Raw genomic sequence first — 23734 nt, 5'->3', positions numbered from 1 at the left:
AGAAGAAGCACCACCCACAACAGCTGCTACACCACCTTTTTGGCAGTTTAGTGAATGAGACGAGGAATGGCTCGAGTGGTTGTCTCACTTTGACACCCACATCATCGCCCACAATGTGCCAGCTCCTATGACACTTCGCTATCTATTATCAAAGGCAGGAAGTACAGTGTTCACATTAATTCAAAAACTTTTTCTTAACACCATTCCGAGTGAACTGTAATATGACCATGTAGTACAGTCCCTAACTAACTATTATGAGCAACAATTGAATGTGGTAGCAGCTAGGTATCAATTCTTTAATTGAAAAAAAAAAAAACACCAGAACTTATTGCGAATGGATAACAGATTTGCAGGGTATGACAAGGAAGTGTAAATTCAAATGTGCTTGCAGTGCTTTATATTCAGATGTTATGTGCATGATGCGATCGTGTACAATGTACCTGTTGTCAAAATCAGAGAACAGGTTTTGGAACAATCCGATCCATCATTTCAGCAGATGGTGCAAGTATTAGATCAGTAGCATTCTGGTGCCTTGTTGGCTCATACATTTGAGCAGCCAGCTATTTGTCGGGTTGAGTCCCTTAGTAACGATCACCCCGTTCTGCACCAGCCGTGTGCACTAGCCACACCGAGTAAATAACCTTCCATGCCACGTAAGAAGTTTGGTAAACAGGTGGCTACACAGGCAAACAGAATTAAGTCTTGCCCTAAGTGTTATTCATGGCACAAACGCAAAGACTGCTCCTCCCGACAAGCTCAGTGCTAAGCTTGTGGTAGGAAAGGACATGTACAATCCATATGTTTGCAACGGAACAAACATCAGAATTCGGCCCACTCCAAAAATCTCATCACAAGTTCCATGTCATTAATGGCAGTATATTCAAGGCCTGCCACTAGCAAGCAAGCAGTCTCGTCAGTGATACGTCAGTCAAACAAACTTTTTGTACATTTACTTATTTGAGGGGAATGTGTGAAATTTCTGTTGGACACAGGAGCCTCTGTTACACTGCTGAATCGTCCCACATATGAACTGTTGGGCTCCCCAAGCACGTCTAAAACTAGCGTACAACTGGCAGCTTATAATGGACAAGATATTCCCATTCTCAGAACATTTACTTTGCCTGCTACATATCGCTCACATCCGTGGACAGTGACTATTACAGTGCTACAATCATGCGAGTGTAAGAACATATTTGGTCTTGATTCTTTTGAAGTGTTTGGCTTGAACATTCAGGACAATGTGTTGTCAGTGACTGCATTCAATGCAAAAAACAGTGTAGCTAGCTTGCTAAAAGAATTCCCGAAACTCTTTTCTGAAGGTTTAGGAAAAGGATAACACGTTTTTTGCACATATTATGCTGAAAGACAATGCTCTACCAAAATTTTGCTGGGCCGGAACTGTTCCCATTGCATTACATGTCCAAGTCGCTGCTGAACTTAAAGAAATGCAAGATAACATAGTTATTGTGCCCATTTCAGTTAGTCAATGTGCAAGTCCACTGGGTTTGCTCCCCAAACCTTCAGGTCACATTCGCCTCTATGTTGACCCACAGTCAACCCACAAACTGTCACTGATACTTATCCATTGCCACGCTCAGAAGATCTCATCCAAATTAGGCACTGGACACTACTTTTCAAAAATTGATTTGTATGATGAAGAATCTCAAAAAGTGTGTGTAATCAATACCCATTTAGACTTGTTTAAATATTTGCAGTTGCCTTTTGGCAGTGCTTCCGCACCTGCCATTTTTCCACGGTATTTGGAACAGCTGACTGCACAAATGCCAAACTGTTCAAACTATTTGGACAATATTGGAGTAGCAGGTCACACACTTGAAGACCATACTGCCAATTTACGTGCTTTGTTTCATGAGTTATCTGATGCAGGACTAAACTGTACATGGGACAAGTGTGATTTTTTTAAACCCGAGTTGGAGTATCTTGGTCATGTCATAAAAAGTCCAGGTGTACATCCTCTTCAGTCACATTTGTTAGCCCTATGAGATTTGCCTGCTCCTCGAAAAGTCACAGAATTGCAGTTAGTTTTAGGCAAAATGAACTATTATATTTGGTTCACACTGAATGCTGCACAAATCGCAGCTCCTTTGCATCGCTTGCATTGCAAGAATGTTCCCTCTGGACAGATGAGTGCCAAGTAGCTTTTAAAACTTAAAGATGCATTGCTCAGTGATCGATGCCTAGTTCACTTTGATCCTGACAAACCAGTGGTATTGCAAGTTGACGCTTCCTCTTACTGAATCGGTGCAGTTCTTTCACACAGAATTGGTGGTAAAGACAGAACTATTGCTTTTGCATCAAAAGTGTTGTCCAAAGCTCACCATAACTACTTACAAACTGAAAAAAGAGGCATTGGCTATGTGTATGGTGACACCAAATTCCATCACTATTTGTACAGCAGAAAATTCTACTTAGTAATGGATCACAAGCCTTTGCAATCCTTGTTTAATCTGAAAAAATCAGTTCCTATACGAACTGCTCAAAAATTGCAAATATGAGCTTTGTTGTTGTCTCAATACCAGTACGGGATTGTGTATCATCCGACAGGTCAACATGGTAATGCGGACGCACTTTCACGTCTTCTGATTGGCCCTGATACAGACTTTGATGCTTCGGCTGCATCTTGTTGTCAAATTGATGCTCAGGATTCTGAAGTGCTTCAGTTTTTTCTACTGAACTACAAGAAAATTGCACAGGCCACAGAAGCTGATTCTGACTTGGACATTTGGTCCAGTGTATTCACACATCTTGGCCTCACTCAACGACTAGCATAAAGAACTCTGTAGAGCGCCGATACTTTGCACATCGGCATAGTCTCGTCGTACAGAAAGGTGTAATTCGTGTTCAGACAGACAGTGGACAGTACAGTGTATTGATCCCTAAAGCTTTGCACAAAGAAGTGTTGCAGTCACTTCACCAAGGACACTGGGTGATTGTTTGTACAAAACAGTTAGTGCATTGACACTGTACTTGGCGGGGTATGGACACCCAAATAGAACAGATGACGTCACAATGTCATGTATGTGTGGAAAATCAGGCCAAGCAGAGAATTTTTGTGACGATGTGACGAAAGTCTGCAGCCTCACTTCTTTGCTGCATGTGAAGTTGTGCTCAACTCCATGCTCTCATGCATCTCCCCCCCCCCCCCCCCCCCCCCCCCCCCCCCCCCCCCGTAACGTTGCAAGTCAACATGCAATAGCATTTATTGCACTACTTTGCAGTATGACTCGTAGCTTTGGTGGTTTTGGGGGCGACGGAAACAGCCGCTTGTATCTTAGTGTGACTCATTCGCACCTGTCACTACACTAGCTGTGAGAAGCGGTATCTGAGTCACTTTAAGCAACTGTATATTCAAACCCCCAAAAATCTGAATAAACTATATTAAATATTATTCAATTTAGTTAAAAGTCAATATAATGCCCTTGGTTATTAATAAGAATATTGTGTAAAAATCTCAGCTTTCTAGCTGGCATACTTTCAGAGTTAGAGAAAATTACCTAAAACACCCCAAACTGACACTTGTAAGATTAAAGTCAGTTAGGAATCATAACAGTTTGTCTGTTAGTATAATTTGGAATCATTACTGAAGTTCACAGAATTTTGTCATTTTTCTAACGAGTTGAAGCAATCGCCCTCCACCCGAAAATTTTGTTATAAGATATTACAGGATAGCTTGCCACCAGAGTTGAAGTGGACATTGCAAACGTTAAGTATTGATGGTGGTTTTCTTCAATGCTGCTTTTAACATGGTCTGAATAGAAACGGGCTGGTGATCTGACGCCGTACTGAGGTAGGTGGAACTTTTTTAGTGAACAGTACAACAAGAAACAGTGAACCAAACGCAGACGACACATTTTCTAACCCACCCTGCCGCCTCCCCCTCCCCCCCCCCCACCTCTGCCCCCCCAACCTCCACACCCAGAGAGAGAGAGAGGGGGGGGGGAGAGAGGGAGAGAGGGAGGGAGAGAGAGAGAGAGAGAGAGAGAGAGAGAGAGAGAGAGTAACCAAATACATAACACTGTACAATACCCTAAAACATGTAATACATGCAGTACGTTGCAACACATGTAAAAAAGTACAATAAATGTGTTAAGTGCACAGACCTGGAATCCCACTGGTTTCTTCAAGCTGCCTACGCAGCTCTTCAATTTCTAGCTGGAACTGTCTTAGAAGAGCATCTTTTGGATCCTCATTGACTCTAGCTCTGTTCTCTATGTTTTTGGCTCTGTTAGCATACCGCAGAGTACTTATTGTTTCATCATAGTTGTAGTCTGCAGGTCCAATATTGGCACACTGAAGCAAACACAAATAAAAATTTAAAAAACTGTGATGTACAGAAAGAGTGTGAGTTGTAATTTTGTGCCCACAAAATAAATATATCATATATTGTATAGTTGTTTTCTTAGGTACTGTGGTCACATTTTTGAAGTTGTACTGACTTATGAGCTTCTCTACAAATCTCTAGGCCTAAATTTTATTAAGAGTTGCAAAGAAATTAGTGTGGACAATAAAAGGCAGTACTTCCAGAATCAATCTATTTTAATTAGCCTTTTTCATTGACAATAAACACCCTTAAGTTGAAATCATACCATAACAGTCTTTGAATTTCCACCAAGTGAATCTTGAAGCAGTCTTGTAAGTTTCGAGTTGCGGTAGGGAATGTGTGTGCATTTACCATCTACAAGGGCAGATATTACATTTCCAAGTGTTGATAATGAAAGATTTATTTTAGTTGCCTCCTTGAAACGTATGCCAGTTGCTCCAGTTTTACTCTGTCTCTCAGAGCCCTAGAAAGAACAACAAATATTGTACATCAGTCAGCATAGAATGATAAAAAATTATCACATATTTACTAGAACAAAAATTACAAATTATTTGTTTACAATTATTTTAACACAGTTCTAATCATGAGTCAATTTTTGTACCTCATCCCCTCCACAAACAAGTTTGGAAAAATAAGCAGACCTGTCCATTTCAAATTCAAATTAAAAAGAATAAGAAAAACAGGCATTTCAGGACACTAGTATCCAAACCAAATTAAATACTATGACACAATTGTCCTTGAAAGACACAAGGCCTACAGCCTCATTTTATTGGATGGTAGTTCCAGAGGAGAATATGGTCAGCACCCTACTTCCAGCCACTAACGTCAGCTCTTGATATGATGCTGAGTGGGCTCTACTCCAGTCCTTGCACCAAGGGCAGTATTGGAGATTTAACCTAGGTCTACTGTGTTGCAGTCAGACATGTTGCCTACTCAGTTATAAAGACAGGTGCCTTATGGTATCCTCTAATGCACTTTGTGTAAATGACAGTACAATTTCTTCAACAAAGGTATGGTTGATTCTCTTCTCTATCTGCACCCCACTAACAATAACATTAAAATGCAGCCTTCCTTTCAATGTTGCCAGAAAATTAGAAGTGTTTGTCTTCAAGTATGAAACAAACATATGGTCTGATCAAAATTAATTACTACTTTCAACTTCAACAGGCTGTCCTTGCCACTTTGTCATTACGAAGCATCAGTTCACTTGCTGCATTCGAACAGTGTGCAGCATCTGACACACTTGGAACAAATCTCATTTAACAATTGGAAAGTTAAGCACTGTCCAGGGTTTGTATAAGTATCTGAAGTTGCAGCAGGCAATAGAATACTCTACCTGTGCAGGCCACCTACTACCTATTTTATGGACCTTATCTGAGAAGCATATGAATGACAGCCATAGTAATAACATTATAATGACAGATGTCAACTTACAAATAACGTTAATGAGACTGTAGTTATGCAGCTGTAAAGAAAGCAATTCAATGAAAGGCTTCATCACAAGGGGTCCAAGAAGTCTCTCATGTACATCCACCACTCTTTGCACAACTGCATATGAGGTCTGTTCAAAAAATTCCGGAACATTCGTAATTTTGTGCCAATGGTGTGTTGAAGCATCCCTGTGCATGTCACTGTTTAATGTGCAACTGTTGGAAGTTTCATTGTTGTATGTCTGTTAGTTATTGTTCAGTGCTGTAATCAGTAGCACATTGTGTTGCACAGTTCACAAATTTCGAGATGGCAGACTTAGAGGAGCAAGCATCTACATTAAATTTTGCATGAAACTCAAGAAAACCAAATGATGAAGGAAGCCTATGGTAATGAGTGCTTACCCAAACTCAGTGTTGCGAGAGGTTCACAAGGTTTAAAAATGTCTGGATGGAAGTTAAAGATGTCCCTCATTTAGGACGCCCTTTGAAGTCTACTGACGACGCCCATGTAAGGAACGCCAAAGAAATTGTGTGTGCCAACTGAAGACGGACTGTCCAAGAGATTGCAGAAGAATGTAATATTTCAGTTGGATCATGTCATGAAATCCTGACACAGCATCTTGGAATGCATCATGTTGCAAAGTTCATCCCATGGTTCACGAGTCAAGACCAGAAAGACCTTTGCCTCACAATCGGCAAAGAGCTTTTGGATCACACAAATGAGAATATGATGTTCCTTAAGAGAATCATAACTGGAGATGAGACATCGGTTTATAGTTATGGTGTTGAGGCCAAGGTTCAGTCTTCTCAATGGGTCAGAAAATCTTCTTCAAGACCAAAAAAAGTTGGTCAGGTCAGATCAAATGTCAAAGTCATGTTGATAGTTTTCTTAAACATTGAAGGATTAGTTTATTATGAACTGGTGCCACAGGGACAAATCTATGGTACTATTGGGACATGTTGCGAAGCCTGCAAGGAATCGGCCTGAAATGTGGAGAGATAATCCATGGCTCTTGGATCATGATAATGCACCTGCACATTCATCCCTGTTGGTGTGACTATTGCGCAAAAAACTAAATCACTGTGGTGCCTCATCCTCCATACTCTCCAGACCTGGCCTCTGCAGACTTTTTTTTTTATTTTCAAAGTTGAAAACCCCGTTGAAATGATGAAGATTCTCAAGGATAGATGAGAGAAAAGAAAATCTGCAAAAAGAATTTCATGTGATCAAGCAAGAGGCACACCAAGACAGCTTCTGCAAGTGGAAACATTATTGGGAGCAGCTTATCAATTGTGAAGGAGAGTATTTCAGACAACACCACACACAATAAGTAAATGGTAAATGTAGAAAAATTTTGTTGACAAAGTTCCGGAATTTTTTGAACAGGCCTCGCACAAGAATATTTCGGGCTGGGTATACATGGTTGACACTGGGACAGAGCATTCCACACACATATAATGGGCTGGGTTAACTCGCAGACAAAGGCACATTAACATCTCATGGATGCAGTTAGCTTCACAGGTGTAAGCAGTAGCAAGATAAAACAAAGTTTCAACATACAGGGTTGTGGAGATTTGTGAATATACTGATGTAGTCCATCTGTAAACTGAAGAGTGAGCAGCACTTGTGGGAAGAGGGGGGACAAAACCTTTCCTAGGATAATGCGATAAGTGTCATACACGAATAATAAGAATGAGACTGTAGTCACATAAATTCTGTTTGTGTGTGTTTCTTGTGTTAGTTAAATCAGTTACGAATTTTTTTATTCCAATACTGTTAATGCATTTATGAAAAATACACTCTCCAGGCACTCTGCATTCCCACTGATTTAAAACGCGTACCACAGAAGGGCCAGTATAACTTTTTGAAACAGCCTGTAGGTGTTGTTCGTGACATAGCTGGGTAGAGAGAGTGAGGACTCACCTTCTGGCTCTTCTGCTTGCTAACAGACTCTGCACAATAAAAATAACTTCAACAAATACAAGAATGATGGCAGACACAACTGTAAGTCTGTTTGGAGGGACAGTATGTTCATCAGTGAGCCAGAATCAGTTGAACATTGACTTTTTCAGGGAGAAAGCTGGAATCCGAGACTTAAATGTACTACTGTCTTTATGTCCAAAAGCCAACTTCTTTTTCCAAATTGTGTTGTTGTATCAGGTACTAGCCTATAGCCCATACTCGCTGAAACTGTAATTGATCATTTTTGGTTGGTTGGTTGGTTGATTGATTTATTTGAGTGAGGGGACCACACACTGAGGTCATCAGTTGGGGAAGGATGTGGAAGAAAGTCAGCCATGCCCTTTTGATGGAACTATCCTGGCATTTGCCTGAAGCAATTTAGAGAAATCACAGAAAACCTAAAGCATTATGGGCAGGTCCAAACCGTCGTCCTCCCGAATGAGAGTTCACTGGGCTAACCACAGCACAACCTTGCTCGGTTGATGGTTTTGCTGAAACATCACACTGCAGTGGGCAAGCTACATACTTCCTTTGCATCCAGCTTTATCTGCAAGTGAACACTGATAGATAAGATGATTTTCATTGTTTGCAGCTTCTAAGGTGTGGTGCGCATACTGTAAGACCTTCAGTACACACACCATCAGATTATTTGACTTGTCACTCTAACGAAGTAGGCGAGTGTCAGCACTATGTCTCGTGGTCTTATCGTGGCGTCTTTATCTTCTGGCGTTAGGTCAGATGATAGAAATGTCACTTGCACGCTTAGAGTAGCAGATTGACGGTGACCAACTTTAAACAGAACTTGATTAATTTTCACGCACATTTATTAAAATAATAAAAAGCATAAAAATTACTTACCTTGGTTTTGGATGCTATTGACAATTGACAATCTGAAGTTCCCTTGGTATTGGTATGTTAATCTTATTTTCACATATCTCTGATACTTGACAAAAGTGTCTATACATTTATCTTCATGGTTATGTACAGGAATATGGTGATCTTATTAGGTGCAGACGGAAACTTGACTATAGACTGGTACAGACAACTGTAGAACTTGTACAGACAAATGCAGACTAATGCAGACTGGTGTAGACAAATGCAGACTGACTAATCGGAGGTCTGTAGACTCATTATAATACCTCGCGCGTTCACGTATCACTGCGCGAGTGTGATCCGTGAGGAGAAAAGGTTCTACATTAGCAGCAATCTCATTGGCTGCGTTACATATTAATACACGGATCAGCGGAAGCAGAATTTGGTCCGTCTCTATGGAAGCGCCATCTCGTAGTGCGGAGACGGACGAGCGCTGCGCCTGTGCTGCTGTGCTTAGCGGGGCGTGCTCTAGTGGGAAAGTTGTGTACGGGCTGACTACGCGGAACTATGTACACAACATAAGGGATAAAACATCACACACCGTTTTAAATCTTATTATATTGTAATGTGTATGGGCAATAATAAGCGTAGCTATGCAAAACTTCGAAATGCACGTATGTCAGGCCATTTACATGGATCTATAAAGTTACATGCACTCTCATATGATACTGATAGTTTGATCTTCTTATTTAATAGTATTCTAGTTTGAACATAGTTCTTTGTGTTTTGTGTATGAATGACAAATAACATTTTACATAAATGACAGTGGTGACTGACTAGGTAGGTAGTATGACAAATTCTGTACATACTGGGAAAGAGGGAGATGGAATACCCTGCACAAGACAGCAACACATATTTTTAAGTAAAACAGTAATTTGGACAAATAGGCCTATTAGTTTACAGATTCCGCACAAGATCAGCACTGGCCAGAATACAATTTAACAAGCTACTAGTGTAAATAGCTGGGCAGTAATATGGTGTAATATGCTGACCTTCACCCAAAAGGAATTTGTACCAACATCCTGTTACTGACAACCTTTTCTCTTAATTTGAGGCCTCCACCATTTGATCATTAAGGCTCTTAACACATATGTATTGTATTAATTGCAAGTAACAATCTTTTCAGTATTTCCATAAAAATTCTGCCACAACATGGCATGAGATTGCTGAATACTTTCTTCACCTATTATCCACCAGTATCACAACTGACGACATCTCTCTACAGGCTTAACTAATTTTCCATCAAGTGTTATAAAGGGGTATGGCGAGGAAAGATCTGTTAGAATTTGGGTTATTTTCAACGGCTGTTTCAGCTACGATGTATTGTTTTACACGTGGGTTAAAGGAGCAGGATAGCAGAATATTATGCAAACTTCTTTGAAAAATCATCCTGAGACATCTTGAAACTGGACGACACATCACTGACAAACACTACCGAGTTGATGTGGAATAGACAAACACTACAGAGTTGATGTGGAATAGACAAACACTACAGAGTTGATGTGGAATACTATAAGCTGATGATACTCACAATCCTACATGGAATTCATATACATATGTCGTGTATAGCAACCTGTCGGCAGCACATGTACATGAAGTAATGCTATGGATTACCATGAAAATAATAGAGTTCAAACAACATTTCTGGGAGAGAAAACTGCTTTTAGATGCCTTAGCAGCGCAATACAGATGAAATATTTTCCTTAATTGTGTATTGCTTCTGTAATAAGGCAGAACAGAAACATTAAAAATTGAAGTGTAGTACGTTTTTGTATAAACGGAATTGTCTTATGGTCTGACATTTTGAAACCCTCATCACGTGGATTAAACAAACTGTGAGGATAAAAGTCTGATCAGAAACCTAGATTAAATAAGAAAAGATTTTTCCTACCCAAAGATACACAAGCAGTTATACAATTCACTTATAACAGTAGACAGAGATGTAAGGGGCCACAAACACGTTGTGTGATTATTGAGTGTGACTTCACGCAACCCTGAAACAATAATGATGAAAATATGACTGTTTCAAATACCTCTGCACGCCCATTAGCAGCAGACTCCAGGGTGACTCAAACCCACTAAAGACTTCTTTATAACTCTTGACTTGCAATGACTTATATCCATTTACATTTTTGAGGGTAATGGATTGTGAGAGCACTATTTTATTCACAATATAATCTCCTATTATTTGCATTCTTTTTACCCTGAACCCACCTGAAACTACATTCACGGACACAACTTTCACTCAACAGTCACCTACTTACATCAATTACATGTAATTTCCTACAAAGTAAGTTTACAAGAAAACCATATGAACTGCATTATTCTCTCACTCAGGACTGTAAAATACTATCCATGCATTGCTCCAAAACTGTAAGATGTCAATACAGGGATTAACTTCATTAACACTACTTTTAATAGCTACCAAACTTACATGACTACACTGCAAAGTTACTACATCACTTTTTCATACAAGTACCACATTAATATTCAAATTTTAGCTTTCAAATAAATTATAAAATTAATGTGTGTGTGTGTGAGTGAGAGAGAGAGTGAGAGAGAGAGAGAGAGAGAGAGAGAGAGAGAGAGGGAAGGAGGGAAGGAGGGAGGGAGGGAGGGAGGGAGGGAGGGAGGGATACATTTTCCAAAAGTCTTGTTATGTGCGTATCTACCATTTAACGCCTCGAGTAAACAATGAATTGTTACCTTTACCACTTACGTGAAAGATAATGTAGATATTCTTTCATTTATAACACAGTATAATTAACTTAATCTACAACTAATTATTAATGGAACTTACAGCAAGATCTACAAGATGGAGCTTTCCCATTTTTATATGTTGCCTTCCATCTTCCCCCAGATCACCATTCTCTATAGTAATTGTGAAAATAGCATGAGAACGGGAACTCGCAGAATTCATTGCTGTCGAACCGATGACGCCTGAAGATTGAAACCATGACAACAATTTAACAACTTTCAAGCTTGCAACATTGCCTGACACTACCACATAAATATAATAAATAAAATTTTAAAATTACAGACATGTTTATCATCATAAATAATCCATCGCAATTTAAGAAAAACAGTGATGTCCATACCTACAACACTAGAGGAAAAAGTGAACTTCATTACCCATTAGTAATGATGTCTGTGGTACAGTAAGGGGCTCAATATACAGTAAAAATTTTTTTGATCATTTATCCAATAACATAAAATGTCTGAAGGGTAGCAAAGATAGTTTTAAATCTAAATCATTTCTTCTGGACAACTTCTTCTATTCCATGGATGAATTTCTATTTAACAACTAACAGGTGTTAAAAACAAACTTGTTTTTAAATGTAGTTGGAGTACGACTAAAAAATAATGTGTTCATTAATGTTAACACTAATAATATTTACATACCTTCTAAACGGACTTTTTCTACATCATTTCAATAAAGGAATCTTTCAAATTATCTATGGAACATGTAACTAACTATCTGTTTCTTTCAAGAAGTCCTCATTACATCTGTATTAATTACACAGATATCAGTATCAACTTCATGTTTTCAAATGATATATACATATGAGATCTGGCGAACAGGGTGGGTGGCAACCTGCGGCTGTTTGCTGATCATGCTGTGGTACACAGGGCAGCTTGCTCTAAACATAGAAAAATTTAACTTAATGCTCGAGACAGTCATGTTGTTTTAATATCTGGGCATAATAATGCAAAGCAATACGAAATGGAATGAGCATCTGAGGATTGCTGTATGGAGGATGAATGGTGACTTTGGTTGATTGGGAGAATTTTGCGAAAGTGTGGTTCATCTGTAAAGGAGACCACATAAAAAACTAGTATGACTTATTCTTGACTACTGCTTGAGTGTTTGGGATTCACACCAGCTCAGATTAAAGGAAGATGGCAAATCAATTCAGAAGATGGATTCAGAAGATGATTTCGGAACTCTTAAGAATCTCTGGAGGGAAGGCGACCTTTTTTTTTTTGTTTGTTTGAGGAATACTATTGAGAAAAGTTAGAGAACTGGTATTTGAAGCTGATTCCAGAATGACCGTACTGCCTCCAACATACATTTCACGTAAGGATGACAAAGATAACATTTGAGAAATTAGGGCTAATACGGAGGCATATGGGCAGTCATTTTTGCCCTCAATCTATCTGCGAGTGGAACAGGAAACAACTAGTCTGTGGTGCCCCCTGCCACGCACCACACAGTGGCTTGTGCGCTACAGATAGAGATGAAGAATATCTACTACAAGTATTATAGATCTCAATGAGACAAATACTACCACATTTCACACTGTGAAAACCGACAAGAAGTTTTGAAGTACGTACAATATTTTGAACTTAGGATTTATCAGTCCTGAACATCAAACCCATAGCTATCTTTAGTATCTGGTAGTGCTATTACTACAGGCCTGCCAGAGATAGTTACGTTGGTGGGGGTGAACAGTGGCTACAGACAGCGACAACTTCGGCAGCAACTAAGGCAGATTTGGAATTTAATTGTGCAGCACAAAGCATCCTGGACCATATACTTTCTAAGTTCTTCATTCTTAACCACATATAAAAGGATACAAAATCCATAAACATTCAAAAATCAAGAATTGGAATTAGTAGGCATACACAGGGAGCAGCCACAGGTCAGCCATTTCATCCAGAAAAGCTGCAGTTAACATGTGTGACAACAACTATACATGGCTAGTAGGAAGAAAGAAACTACGAAAAAGTGACATTATGGTGATACATTACAAGTGAATACTGTTAAATAGCCTTAGTTTCTGTTATGCTAGATGATCAATAATTAATGCCTTCTGTCTTCTGTGAATACATATAAATCATTAACTCAGTATGATATAATGAAGGGAACAGGCCTGTTGCCCTTTTGTTCATTCGTATCTGCAAAATAGACAGGAATACTAGACTCCGATAATGTGCCACAACTAGTCTTGAAAATCAGGTTTATGTCTAAACATGCAGGTGACAAAACAAACTGTACATAATGCTTTCATATCAACATCCTCTGGAAAATGTAGCTGATTATCTGTCTCAAACTGGAAATGTGTTACAGTAAAATAATTTATCGTACTTCAAGAATGCAAAATTCACACTTTGTTAAACAAGGGCAAAGCATTTCTTTCACATGCAACCAACTATCTCAGTCTTTTCTTTATCTATATGCTGGGAAAATGGAAGTCACACAATCAAATTTTCCATTATGACTCACTTTATGAAGATACAACCTTCGAAAACACAATTGCATTGTTCTTTCCATAGTTACATTAAAAACGATGAGCACTACTCATTAGTTGCACACTAATAAGCCCTTTAAAAAGCAAAAAGTGTCAATCAACTTACGATTCTTGTTTCCAAGTTTCATTACACGCTCCATATCATCAGCATTATTCACCACATATCCAGATAAATCTTTGACATATACACCTATATCAGGGCGTTCTTTCACTTCTAAACGTGCTGCCTGGTCCTTTCCCAAAAGGTCACGTATTTCTTCGTTGTATATTTCTATATATGAAACTCTTACTAAAAACCTGAAAAAAGAAATAATTGTTCAAGTTCTCATTCATGTCCATGTCTGAATTTCTTTAATAGTGCCAGACCATTTTCGCATAGCTTTTCCTTTGACTTAGTTCTTTCATTGTGGTCTTTGGTTTTCTGAACAGGGCTTAACCAAGTGTTTCTGACAGTAGAACATTACTCTCAGGTTTGCAAAATGGTATACACAAATATTGACGATTTGTTACTTGAAGAACCCTTTGATAGCAGCAGTAGAATCTCCAATGACTTGTTGAAAGGCCATAAAATATTAAGGTATATGCACGAGTGTACTAAATGTCGTCATTTTGAATAATGATGTGCGATCTGTTCATTACCAACATTATTACAATATTTTGACACTTGTCAGCTTCTTTTGTCTATTTATTGCTCACTTTAATGCAGTATATATGGAAAGGAAAGACCATGAAGCTGGCCTTGAAGAGGAAGTAGATTACCAAATAAAAAGTTTAAAAAAAATGTACTACTGTTCATGTATTCATAATGAACAAAGTTACAAGAAAGACAATCATGCTGGTTAATATTCCCTGGGTAGGTAAACAACAGTTGCTTTAAACATTTATTTAATTTCTGAACAAAAAAAAAAAATATTTAGGTGGTGAAGATAAATGGTATACCCTGTACACGAATTGAATTAAATTCAAAGAGTATGAAATGATGGACTGTTTGGGGAGAAATAATGAAAATGCAATGATATGAATAACATCTTCTCCCATGAACCATGGACCTTGTCGTTGGTGGGGAGGCTTGCGTGCCTCAACGATACAGATAGCCGTACTGTACGTGCAACCACAACGGAGGGGTATCTGTTGAGAGGCCAGACAAACGTGTGGTTCCTGAAGAGGGGCAGCAGCCTTTTCAGTAGCTGCAGGGGACTGATGATTAACTGATGGATGATGATGGATGATTGAATGATCTGGCCTTGTAACACTAACCAAAATGGCCTTGCTGTTCTGGTACTGCGAACGGCTGAAAGCAAGGGGAAACTACAGCCGAGGGCATGCAGCTTTATTGTATGATTATATGATGATGGCGTCCTCTTGGGTAAAATATTCCGGAGGTAACTTAGTCCCCCATTCGGATTTCCGTGCGGGGACTACTCAAGAGGACGTTGTTATCAGGAGAAAGAAAACTGGCATTCTACGGATCGGAGCGTGGAATGTCAGATCCCTTAATCGGACAGGTAGGTTAGAAAATTTAAAAAGGGAAATGGATAGGTTACAGTTAGATATAGTGGGAATTAGTGAAGTTCTGTGGCAGGAGGAACAAGACTTTTGGTCAGGTGAATACAGGGTTATAAATACAAAATCAAATAGGGGTAATGCAGGAGTAGGTTTAGTAATGAACAAACAAAAAAAATAGGTGTACAGGTAAGCTACTACAATCAGCAAAGTGAATGCATTATTGTGGCCAAGATAGACATGAAGCCAATGCCTACTACAGTAGTACAAGTTTATATGCCAACTAGCTCGGCAGATGATGAAGAAATTGATGAAATGTATGATGAGATAAAAGAAATTATTGAGGTAGTGAAGGGAGACAAAAATTTAATAGGGGGTGACTGGAATTCGTCAGTAGGAAAAGGGAGAGAAGGAAATATAGTAGGTGAATATGGATTGGGGCTAAGTTTCAGGGAGAGCATAGGGGAGCAATTGACAGGAATTGGGGAAAGAAATACAGTGGAAGAGGGATGGGTAGCTTTGAGGGATGAAATAGTGAAGGCAGCAGAGGATCAAATAGGTAAAAAGACGAGGGCTAGAAGAAACCCTTGGGTAACAGAAGAAATATTGAATTTAATTGATGAAAGGAGAAAATATAAAAATGCAGAAAATGAAGCAGGCAAAAAGGAATACAAACGTCTCAAAAATTATATCGACAGGAAGTGCAAAATGGCTAAGCGGGGATGGCTAGAGGACAAATGTAACGATGCAGAGGCTTATCTCACTAGGGGTAAAATAGATACTGCCTACAGGAACATTAAAGAGACCTCTGGAGAAAAGAGAACCACTTGCATGAATATCAAGAGCTTTGATGGAAACCCAGTTCTAAGCAAAGAAGGGAAAGGAGAAAGGTGGAAGGAGTATACAGAGGGCATATACAAGGGCAATGTACTGGAGGACAATATTGTGGAAATGGAAGAGGATGTAGATGAAGATGAAATGGGAGATACGATATTGCGTGAAGTGTTCGACAGTGCACTAAAAGACCTGAGTCGAAACAAGGCCCCCAGAGTAGACAACATTCCATTAGAACTACTGACAACCTTGGGAGAGCCAGTCCTGACAAAACTTTACCATCTGGTGAGCAAGATGTATAAGACAGGCGAAATACCCTCAGACTTCAAGAAGAATATAATAATCCCAATCCCAAAGAAAGCAGGTGTTGACAGATGAGGAAATTACCAAACTATCAGTTTAATAAGTCACAGCTGCAAAATACTAACACGAATTCTTTACAGACAAATGGAAAAACTGATAGAAGCTCACCTCGGGGAAGATCAGTTTGGATACCGTAGAAATGTTGGAACACGTGAGGCAATACTGACCCTACGACTTATCTTAGAAAAAAAGATTAAGGAAAGGCAAACCTACTACGTTTCTAGCATTTGTAGACTTAGAGAAAGAATTTGACAATGTTGATTGGAATACTCTCTTTCTAATTCTAAAGGTGGCACGGGTAAAATACAGAGAGCGAAAGGCTATTTACAATTTGTACAGAAAGTAGGTGGTAGTTATAAGAATCGAGGGACATGAAAGGGAAGCAGTGGTTGGGAAGGGAGTGAGACAGGGTTGTAGCCTATCCCCGACGTTATTCTATCTGTATATTGAGCAAGCAATAAAGGAAACAAAAGAAAAGTTTGGATTAGGTATTAAAATCCATGGAGAAGAAATAAAAACTTTGAGGCTCGCTGATGACATTGTAATTCTGTCAGAGACAGCAAAGGACTTGGAAGGGCTGTTGAACGGAATGGACAGTGTCTTGAAAGGAGGGTATAAGATGAACATCAAGAAAAGCAAAACGAGGATAATGGAATGTAGTCGAATTAAGTCGGGTGATGCTGAGGGAATTAGATTAGGAAATGAGACACTGAAAGTAGTAAAGGAGTTTTGCTAATTGGGGAGCAAAATAACTGATGATGGTCGAAGTAAAGAGGATATAAAATGTGGACTGGCAATGGCAAGGAAAGCATTTCTGTAGAAGAAAAATTTGTTAACATCAAGTATAGATTTAAATGTCAGGAAGTCGTTTGTGAAAGTATTTGTATGGAGTGTAGCCATGTATGGAAGTGAAAGGTGGATGATAAATAGCTTAGACAAGAAGAGAATAGAAGCTTTCGAAATGTGGTGCTACAGAAGAATGCTGAAGATTAGATGGGTTGATCACATAAATAATCAGGAGGTATTGAATAGAATTGGGGAGAAGAGGAGCTTGTGGCACAACCTGACCAGAAGACGGGATCGGTTGGTAGGACATGTTCTGAGACATCGAGGGATCACCAATTTAGTATTGGAGGGCAGCGTGGAGGGTAAAAATCATAGAGGGAGACCAAGAGATGAATACACTAAGCAGATTCAGAAGGATGTAGGCTGCAGTAGGTACTGGGAGAGGAAGAAGCTTGCACAGGATAGAGTAGCATGGAGAGCTGCATCAAACCAGTCTCACGACTGAAGACCACAACAACAACAACAACATGAATAACAGCTGTGAAAACCATTGAAACTTGCTCAATATGTAGCATAATGAATATGTGGTGACAGCTGTATATTTGTGCAGAGCTGGGACTCAAATCCAGGTTCCTGCTTTCATGTATCATTTCATGCAATAGTAGTACCATTGATTTCATCCCCATTGATTCATTCACTTCATTTTATTGTGTTTAATTAATTTCAAATAATATTTTGTTGAAGCTCTTATGAGGCACAAAATATACTGTCAGTCTAGAGCAATCCATCAGTCCCACACACAGTGTTAATTTACAAAGCTTGTTAACAAGCTGGGATTTAAAATCCTGACACGAATATGTAGCTACTCGTTTGTGAGATTTCTGCCCGTCAACAAGAAATAGTTCAAACAAAGAGCTGCACCAATTCAATTTTGAAACACTTTAAATACTTTTTAAAAACCCACAATTTTGTTCATTTCATTACATTTGTGAGGTTGTGCTACCATGAAGTAACAGAGGAATCAGTCCGCACTAAAAAAAAAAAAAAAAAAAAAGGAGGAGGAGGAGGAGGAGGAGGAGGAGGAAGAAGAAGAAGAAAAAAAGATTTATTTCATGTGAACCAATAACACTTCCAGTTGGATTGCAAAAGACAGGTACCTACAAACTTTCAACTTCTTTGTCGAGTGGTATGCCAATTACCTGAGATATGAAGTTGCCACATACTGAAGAAATTTATTGTTACTTAAAACAAGCAGACTTCATAAAGCCACTCTGCAACACAGTTCTTGTTTTCTTTTCATACAAGGAAAGCAGTAATACATGGAGGCTGAAACACATGCATCATGTTCGGGGAGGAACTATGTACTACAATAATATTAAGATGAGAAATCAACTGACCAGTATGAAAATTGAAATGTGAATACGTGTAACAGTAATTTAAACTTGATGCTGCCACATTTAGTGATTAATTTTAATTAATTTTGCAGAGGAGAATTACAAGTTAAGCACCTACACCTTTCACAACTATCTGAAACACTGATACTATGTTAGTTGTCTGCCTGTCAGCACTGACTCATGTCAGAACAACAAGCTTGTTTTCACTTTCTTTTTTGAGTTTATGCACATGCGTCACAGAATTCTTCCAGATACTTGGGAAACATCTCTGACAGGGCAGCCCAACAGCTGCAGTGTGTCAGTTAACTTAAAAATGATGTCTTCCTTTACCATTTTGGCATTTTTAACTGCCCTGAGAAACTGAATAGGGCTGAATCTACATTACAAGTTTGTGGTTACGCTTGTTTCAATAGATCTAGCTTCGAAAATTTGTTGCAAGACATGGCATTTGACGGAATCTCAAAGTTATTGGTTTGCAACTATCTAATTATAGAGCCCTCCCTGAATTCCATAGATGGATTTCATGATAATGGAGTTATAGTTGAGCAATGTGGAGCTTGATCTATTACAAAACCAGATGTGTTGAATAATTTATCAATAATGTTCTTGAAACACTTTGTAGTGTCTCATTCTTTAATGAATCACAATTTCAAGCACCTTTTTGCTTAATAAAAGTAACATTTTGCACAAACCAGTATCCATATCTGATATGGTGTATTATAACCCTCTTTCCAGAATCAAAAATTATTTGAGATCTATTCTTCTCTCCATTTCATTCTTGCACTCTAATCTGTGAGAACTGTGTCCATTCCTTGATACCTCAGGACATTTTTTTTCTTTTCTTTTCTTTTTTTCTTTTTAAAAAAAGTTTATGAACCAAACTTTTTGGCAAGCACTGAAGCAAAGTGGTTTGGTAAACAGTCCAATATTTCACAAGTAGCTTATTTTTCCATAAGAACTAATCCTTTTTTTCAGTATACTCCACGTTTCATAACATTTTGTATATGAAGCTCAATTTGTACATAACACATCAAAGGCTTGTTCACTAATATTGGGAATATCTTCCAGTTACATTTCCCGATTTTTCAATCTGACTACTACTGTTGGATACTGCATTTCCACATACACAAGTTTTTTGTCTTAGGACTAAGTGGAAGAATTTGACTAATAAAAATTTCTGTAACTTTTCATAACACTTCTACTGATGATTCAACCCTCATTGTTCCACAATATATTCTTGAAATTTATTTAACCACATTTCTCACAAATCTGTAAATCATACACTGTCTCACATACACAATCCAAAAACTGTATCACAGCTAATGTCGTAAGTACTCAATAATGAATTGTAGCATATTTGTTACATGCACTGAGAAATGGTAATGAAAGCATGGTGACAACTGAAGGCAACTTAGAGCACAACTGTTTGGCAACACAACATCCAAAATTGTTGAACACTAAATAAAGCTGTTGCGCAAATACACTCCTGGAAATGGAAAAAAGAACACATTGACACCGGTGTGTCAGACCCACCATACTTGCTCCGGACACTGCGAGAGGGCTGTACAAGCAATGATCACACGCACGGCACAGCGGACACACCAGGAACCGCGCTGCTGGCCGTCGAATGGCGCTAGCTGGGCAGCATTTGTGCACTGCCGCCGTCAGTGTCAGCCAGTTTACCGTGGCATACGGAGCTCCATCGCAGTCTTTAACACTGGTAGCATGCTGCGACAGCGTGGACGTGAACCGTATGTGCAGTTGACGGACTTTGAGCGAGGGCGTATAGTGGGCATGCGGGAGGCCGGGTGAACGTACCGCCGAATTGCTCAACACGTGGGGCGTGAGGTCACCACAGTACATCGATGTTGTCGCCAGTGGTCGGCGGAAGGTGCACGTGCCCGTCGACCTGGGACCGCACCGCAGCGACGCATGGATGCACGCCAAGACCGTAGGATCCTACGCAGTGCCGTAGGGGACCGCACCGCCACTTCCCAGCAAATTAAGGACACTGTTGCTCCTGGGGTATCGGCGACGACCATTCGCAACCGTCTCCATGAAGCTGGGCTACGGTCCCGCACACCGTTAGGCCGTCTTCCGCTCATGCCCCAACATCGTGCAGCCCGCCTCCAGTGGTGTCGCGACAGGCGTGAATGGAGGGACGAATGGAGACGTGTCATCTTCAGCGATGATAGTCGCTTCTGCCTTGGTGCCAATGATGGTCGTATGCGTGTTTGGCGCCGTGCAGGTGAGCGCCACAATCGGGACTGCATACGACCGAGGCACACAGGGCCAACACCCGGCATCATGGTGTGGGGAGCGATCTCCTACACTGGCCGTACACCTCTGGTGATCGTCGAGGGGACACTGAATAGGGCACGGTACATCCAAACCGTCATCGAACCCATCGTTCTACCATTCCTAGACCGGCAAGGGAACTTGCTGTTCCAACAGCACAATGCACGTCCGCATGTATCCCGTGCCACCCAACGTGCTCTAGTGCCGACATTGTGCATGCTCTGTTGCCTGTGTCTATGTACCTGTGGTTCTGTCAGTGTGATCATGTGATGTATCTGACCCCAGGAATGTGTCAATAAAGTTTCCCCTTCCTGGGACAATGAATTCACGGTGTTCTTATTTCAACTTCCAGGAGTGTAGATCCATTGCATATCTGTCATTATTTTGCTAAAACAAGACACCAGAAAAACAACAAAAATCTGGCAGTAAGAACAGAAGACACATTTCCAGACTATGCATGGGAGCTTATTCACAAAAATATGATCTTGTTTCTTGCCTTCCCAAAGAATGACTAACAGAGCAGATTTCATACTGAGTACATCTTTTCAAAGAAAATATAAAGCATGAATACAAAATGATATAAGATACTTCTACTATTCTGATTAGGAGTGATACACTGATATGTGACATATGATGTAACCACAAGAGGATTTAACACAAGACTACACCTCACAGTCCAGATAGTGATTGTTGCAGTTGACTTGGCATGAAACAACTACAGAAAGACTTATAAAGGAGCAGAAAATGCAAACAGTGAATGAAATATAATATTTCATTGAAAAAACAATCCAAGTATGTTTTACTAAAGTATTTCTTACCGTTTTGTTAATGGCAGACCCACTGAAATGTAAATCTTTAGAAGTCATCAGGTCTGAATTTACATCTATATTAATACTCTGCAAATCACTGTGAAATGTATGGCACAGGGTCTGTCCTATTGTACCCGTTATCAGGGATTCTTAGTGTTCCATTCAAGAATGGAGCATGGGGAGAATGTTTGAATGCCTCTGTGCATGCTGTAATTATTCTAATCTTGTCCTCATAATCCCTATGTGAGTGATACATTGGGGGTTGTAGTGTATTGCTAGAGTCATCATTTAAGGCAGCTGCTTGAAACGTTGTTTGTAGGCTATCTTGGGATAGTTTACATCTATCTTCAAGAGTGTGCCAGTTCAGTTCTTTCAGCACCACCTTAACCCTCTCCCACAGGTCAAACATGTGACTATTTGTGCTGCCCTTCTCTGTACATGTTCGATATCCTGTTAGTCCTGTTTGGTACAGATCCCACACAACTGAGAAATATTCTAGAATGGGTCACATGAGTGTTTCGTAAGCAATCTTCTTTGTAGTCTGATTGCTCTTCCCCAGTATTCTAGCAATAAAATGAAATATACCACCTGTTTACCCACAGCAGAGCCTATGTAATCATTTTATTTCTTATCCCTACAAAGTGTACACCCAGCACCCAGGTACGAGTAGGCCGATTCCAACTGTGACTCATTGACATTATAGTCACAGGATACTATGTTTTTTTGTTTTGTGAAGTGCACAACTTTACATTTCTAAACATTTAAAGTAAGTTTCCAATCTTTGTACAACTTTGAAATCTTATCAAGATCTACTGAATATTTATGCAGCTTCTTTCAGAAAGTATTTCATTATAGATAGCTGCATCATTGGCAGAAAGTCTCAGGTTACTATTAATATTGTCTGCCAGGTCATTAATATACAACATGAACAGCAAGCGTCCCAACACACCTCCCTGGGGCAGACACAAAGTTACTTCTACATCTAACAATGACTCTTCATCCAAAATAACATGCTGCACCCTTTCTAGTGAAAAGTCCTTAATCCAGTCACAAATTTCACTTGATGCCCCGTATGATTGAACTTTTGACAATAAGCGTAGGTGTAGTATGAGTGAAATGCTTTTCAGAAATCAAGAAATACCTGACTAAATTGATCCAAAGCTTTCAGTATGTCATGTGAGGAAGGTACAAGTTGGGTTTCACATGATCGATGTTTTTGGAATCCATGCTGCTCGAGATTGAGAGGTCATTCTGTTCACAATACTTCATGTGTTTGAGTGCAGAATATGTTTCAAGATTCTACAACAAATCGATGTCAAATGTAGTAGTTTTGTGGCCCATTCTTACTAATTTTTTGTAGACAGGTGTGACCTGTGCTTTCTTCTGCCTACTAGGCACAGTTTTTTGTTCAAGCAATCAATGATGCATTATAGTTAGAAGAGGTGCTAACTGAACTGCAAATTCAATTTAGAATATGATAGGTATTCCACCGTGCCCTGGAGTTTTGTACAATTTTAATGATTTCAGTTGCTTCTCAACACCAATGACAATTATACAGATTTCAGTTATCTTTCCAGTGGTACAAAGATTAAATTGGGGCAATTCCCCTGGGTCTTCCATTGTAAAGGAACATTTGAAAACATAGTTAAGGATTTCAGCTTTGGCTTTGCTATCTTCAATTTTAGTTCCTGTCTCATTCGCTAGGGACTGGACACTAACTTAGGGGCGACCAGCAGCCTTTACATACAACCACAATTTCTTTGGGTTTTGTGAAAGATCATTTGACGATATTCTGCTACAGTAGTCACTGAAACCTGACTGTATACCAGTGAGGGTCCCTCCCATTATGAACTGTTCTACTGAGTACATATTATCCAAGGCATGGTC

At 39.5% G+C, this 23734-nt stretch overlaps 1 protein-coding gene across 1 annotated transcript in view; it reads right to left on the bottom strand.

Annotated features, from left to right (window-relative positions):
- LOC126297554 (kinesin-like protein KIF3A) overlaps positions 1–23734 on the bottom strand; it is a 117865-nt gene that overhangs the window by 77503 nt on the left and 16628 nt on the right. The window contains exons 4-7 of the mRNA XM_049988482.1: positions 13967–14157; positions 11409–11548; positions 4608–4805; positions 4122–4311 (exon numbers count right to left, since the gene is read on the bottom strand). Coding sequence (XP_049844439.1) covers positions 4122–4311; positions 4608–4805; positions 11409–11548; positions 13967–14157 — 719 coding nt within the window. The remainder of the gene's footprint in view (positions 1–4121; positions 4312–4607; positions 4806–11408; positions 11549–13966; positions 14158–23734) is intronic.

This window comes from Schistocerca gregaria, chromosome X (assembly GCF_023897955.1).
Source record: "Schistocerca gregaria isolate iqSchGreg1 chromosome X, iqSchGreg1.2, whole genome shotgun sequence".
Taxonomy (NCBI): domain Eukaryota; kingdom Metazoa; phylum Arthropoda; class Insecta; order Orthoptera; family Acrididae; genus Schistocerca; species Schistocerca gregaria.
This window is presented reverse-complemented; position numbering and strand designations above follow the sequence as displayed.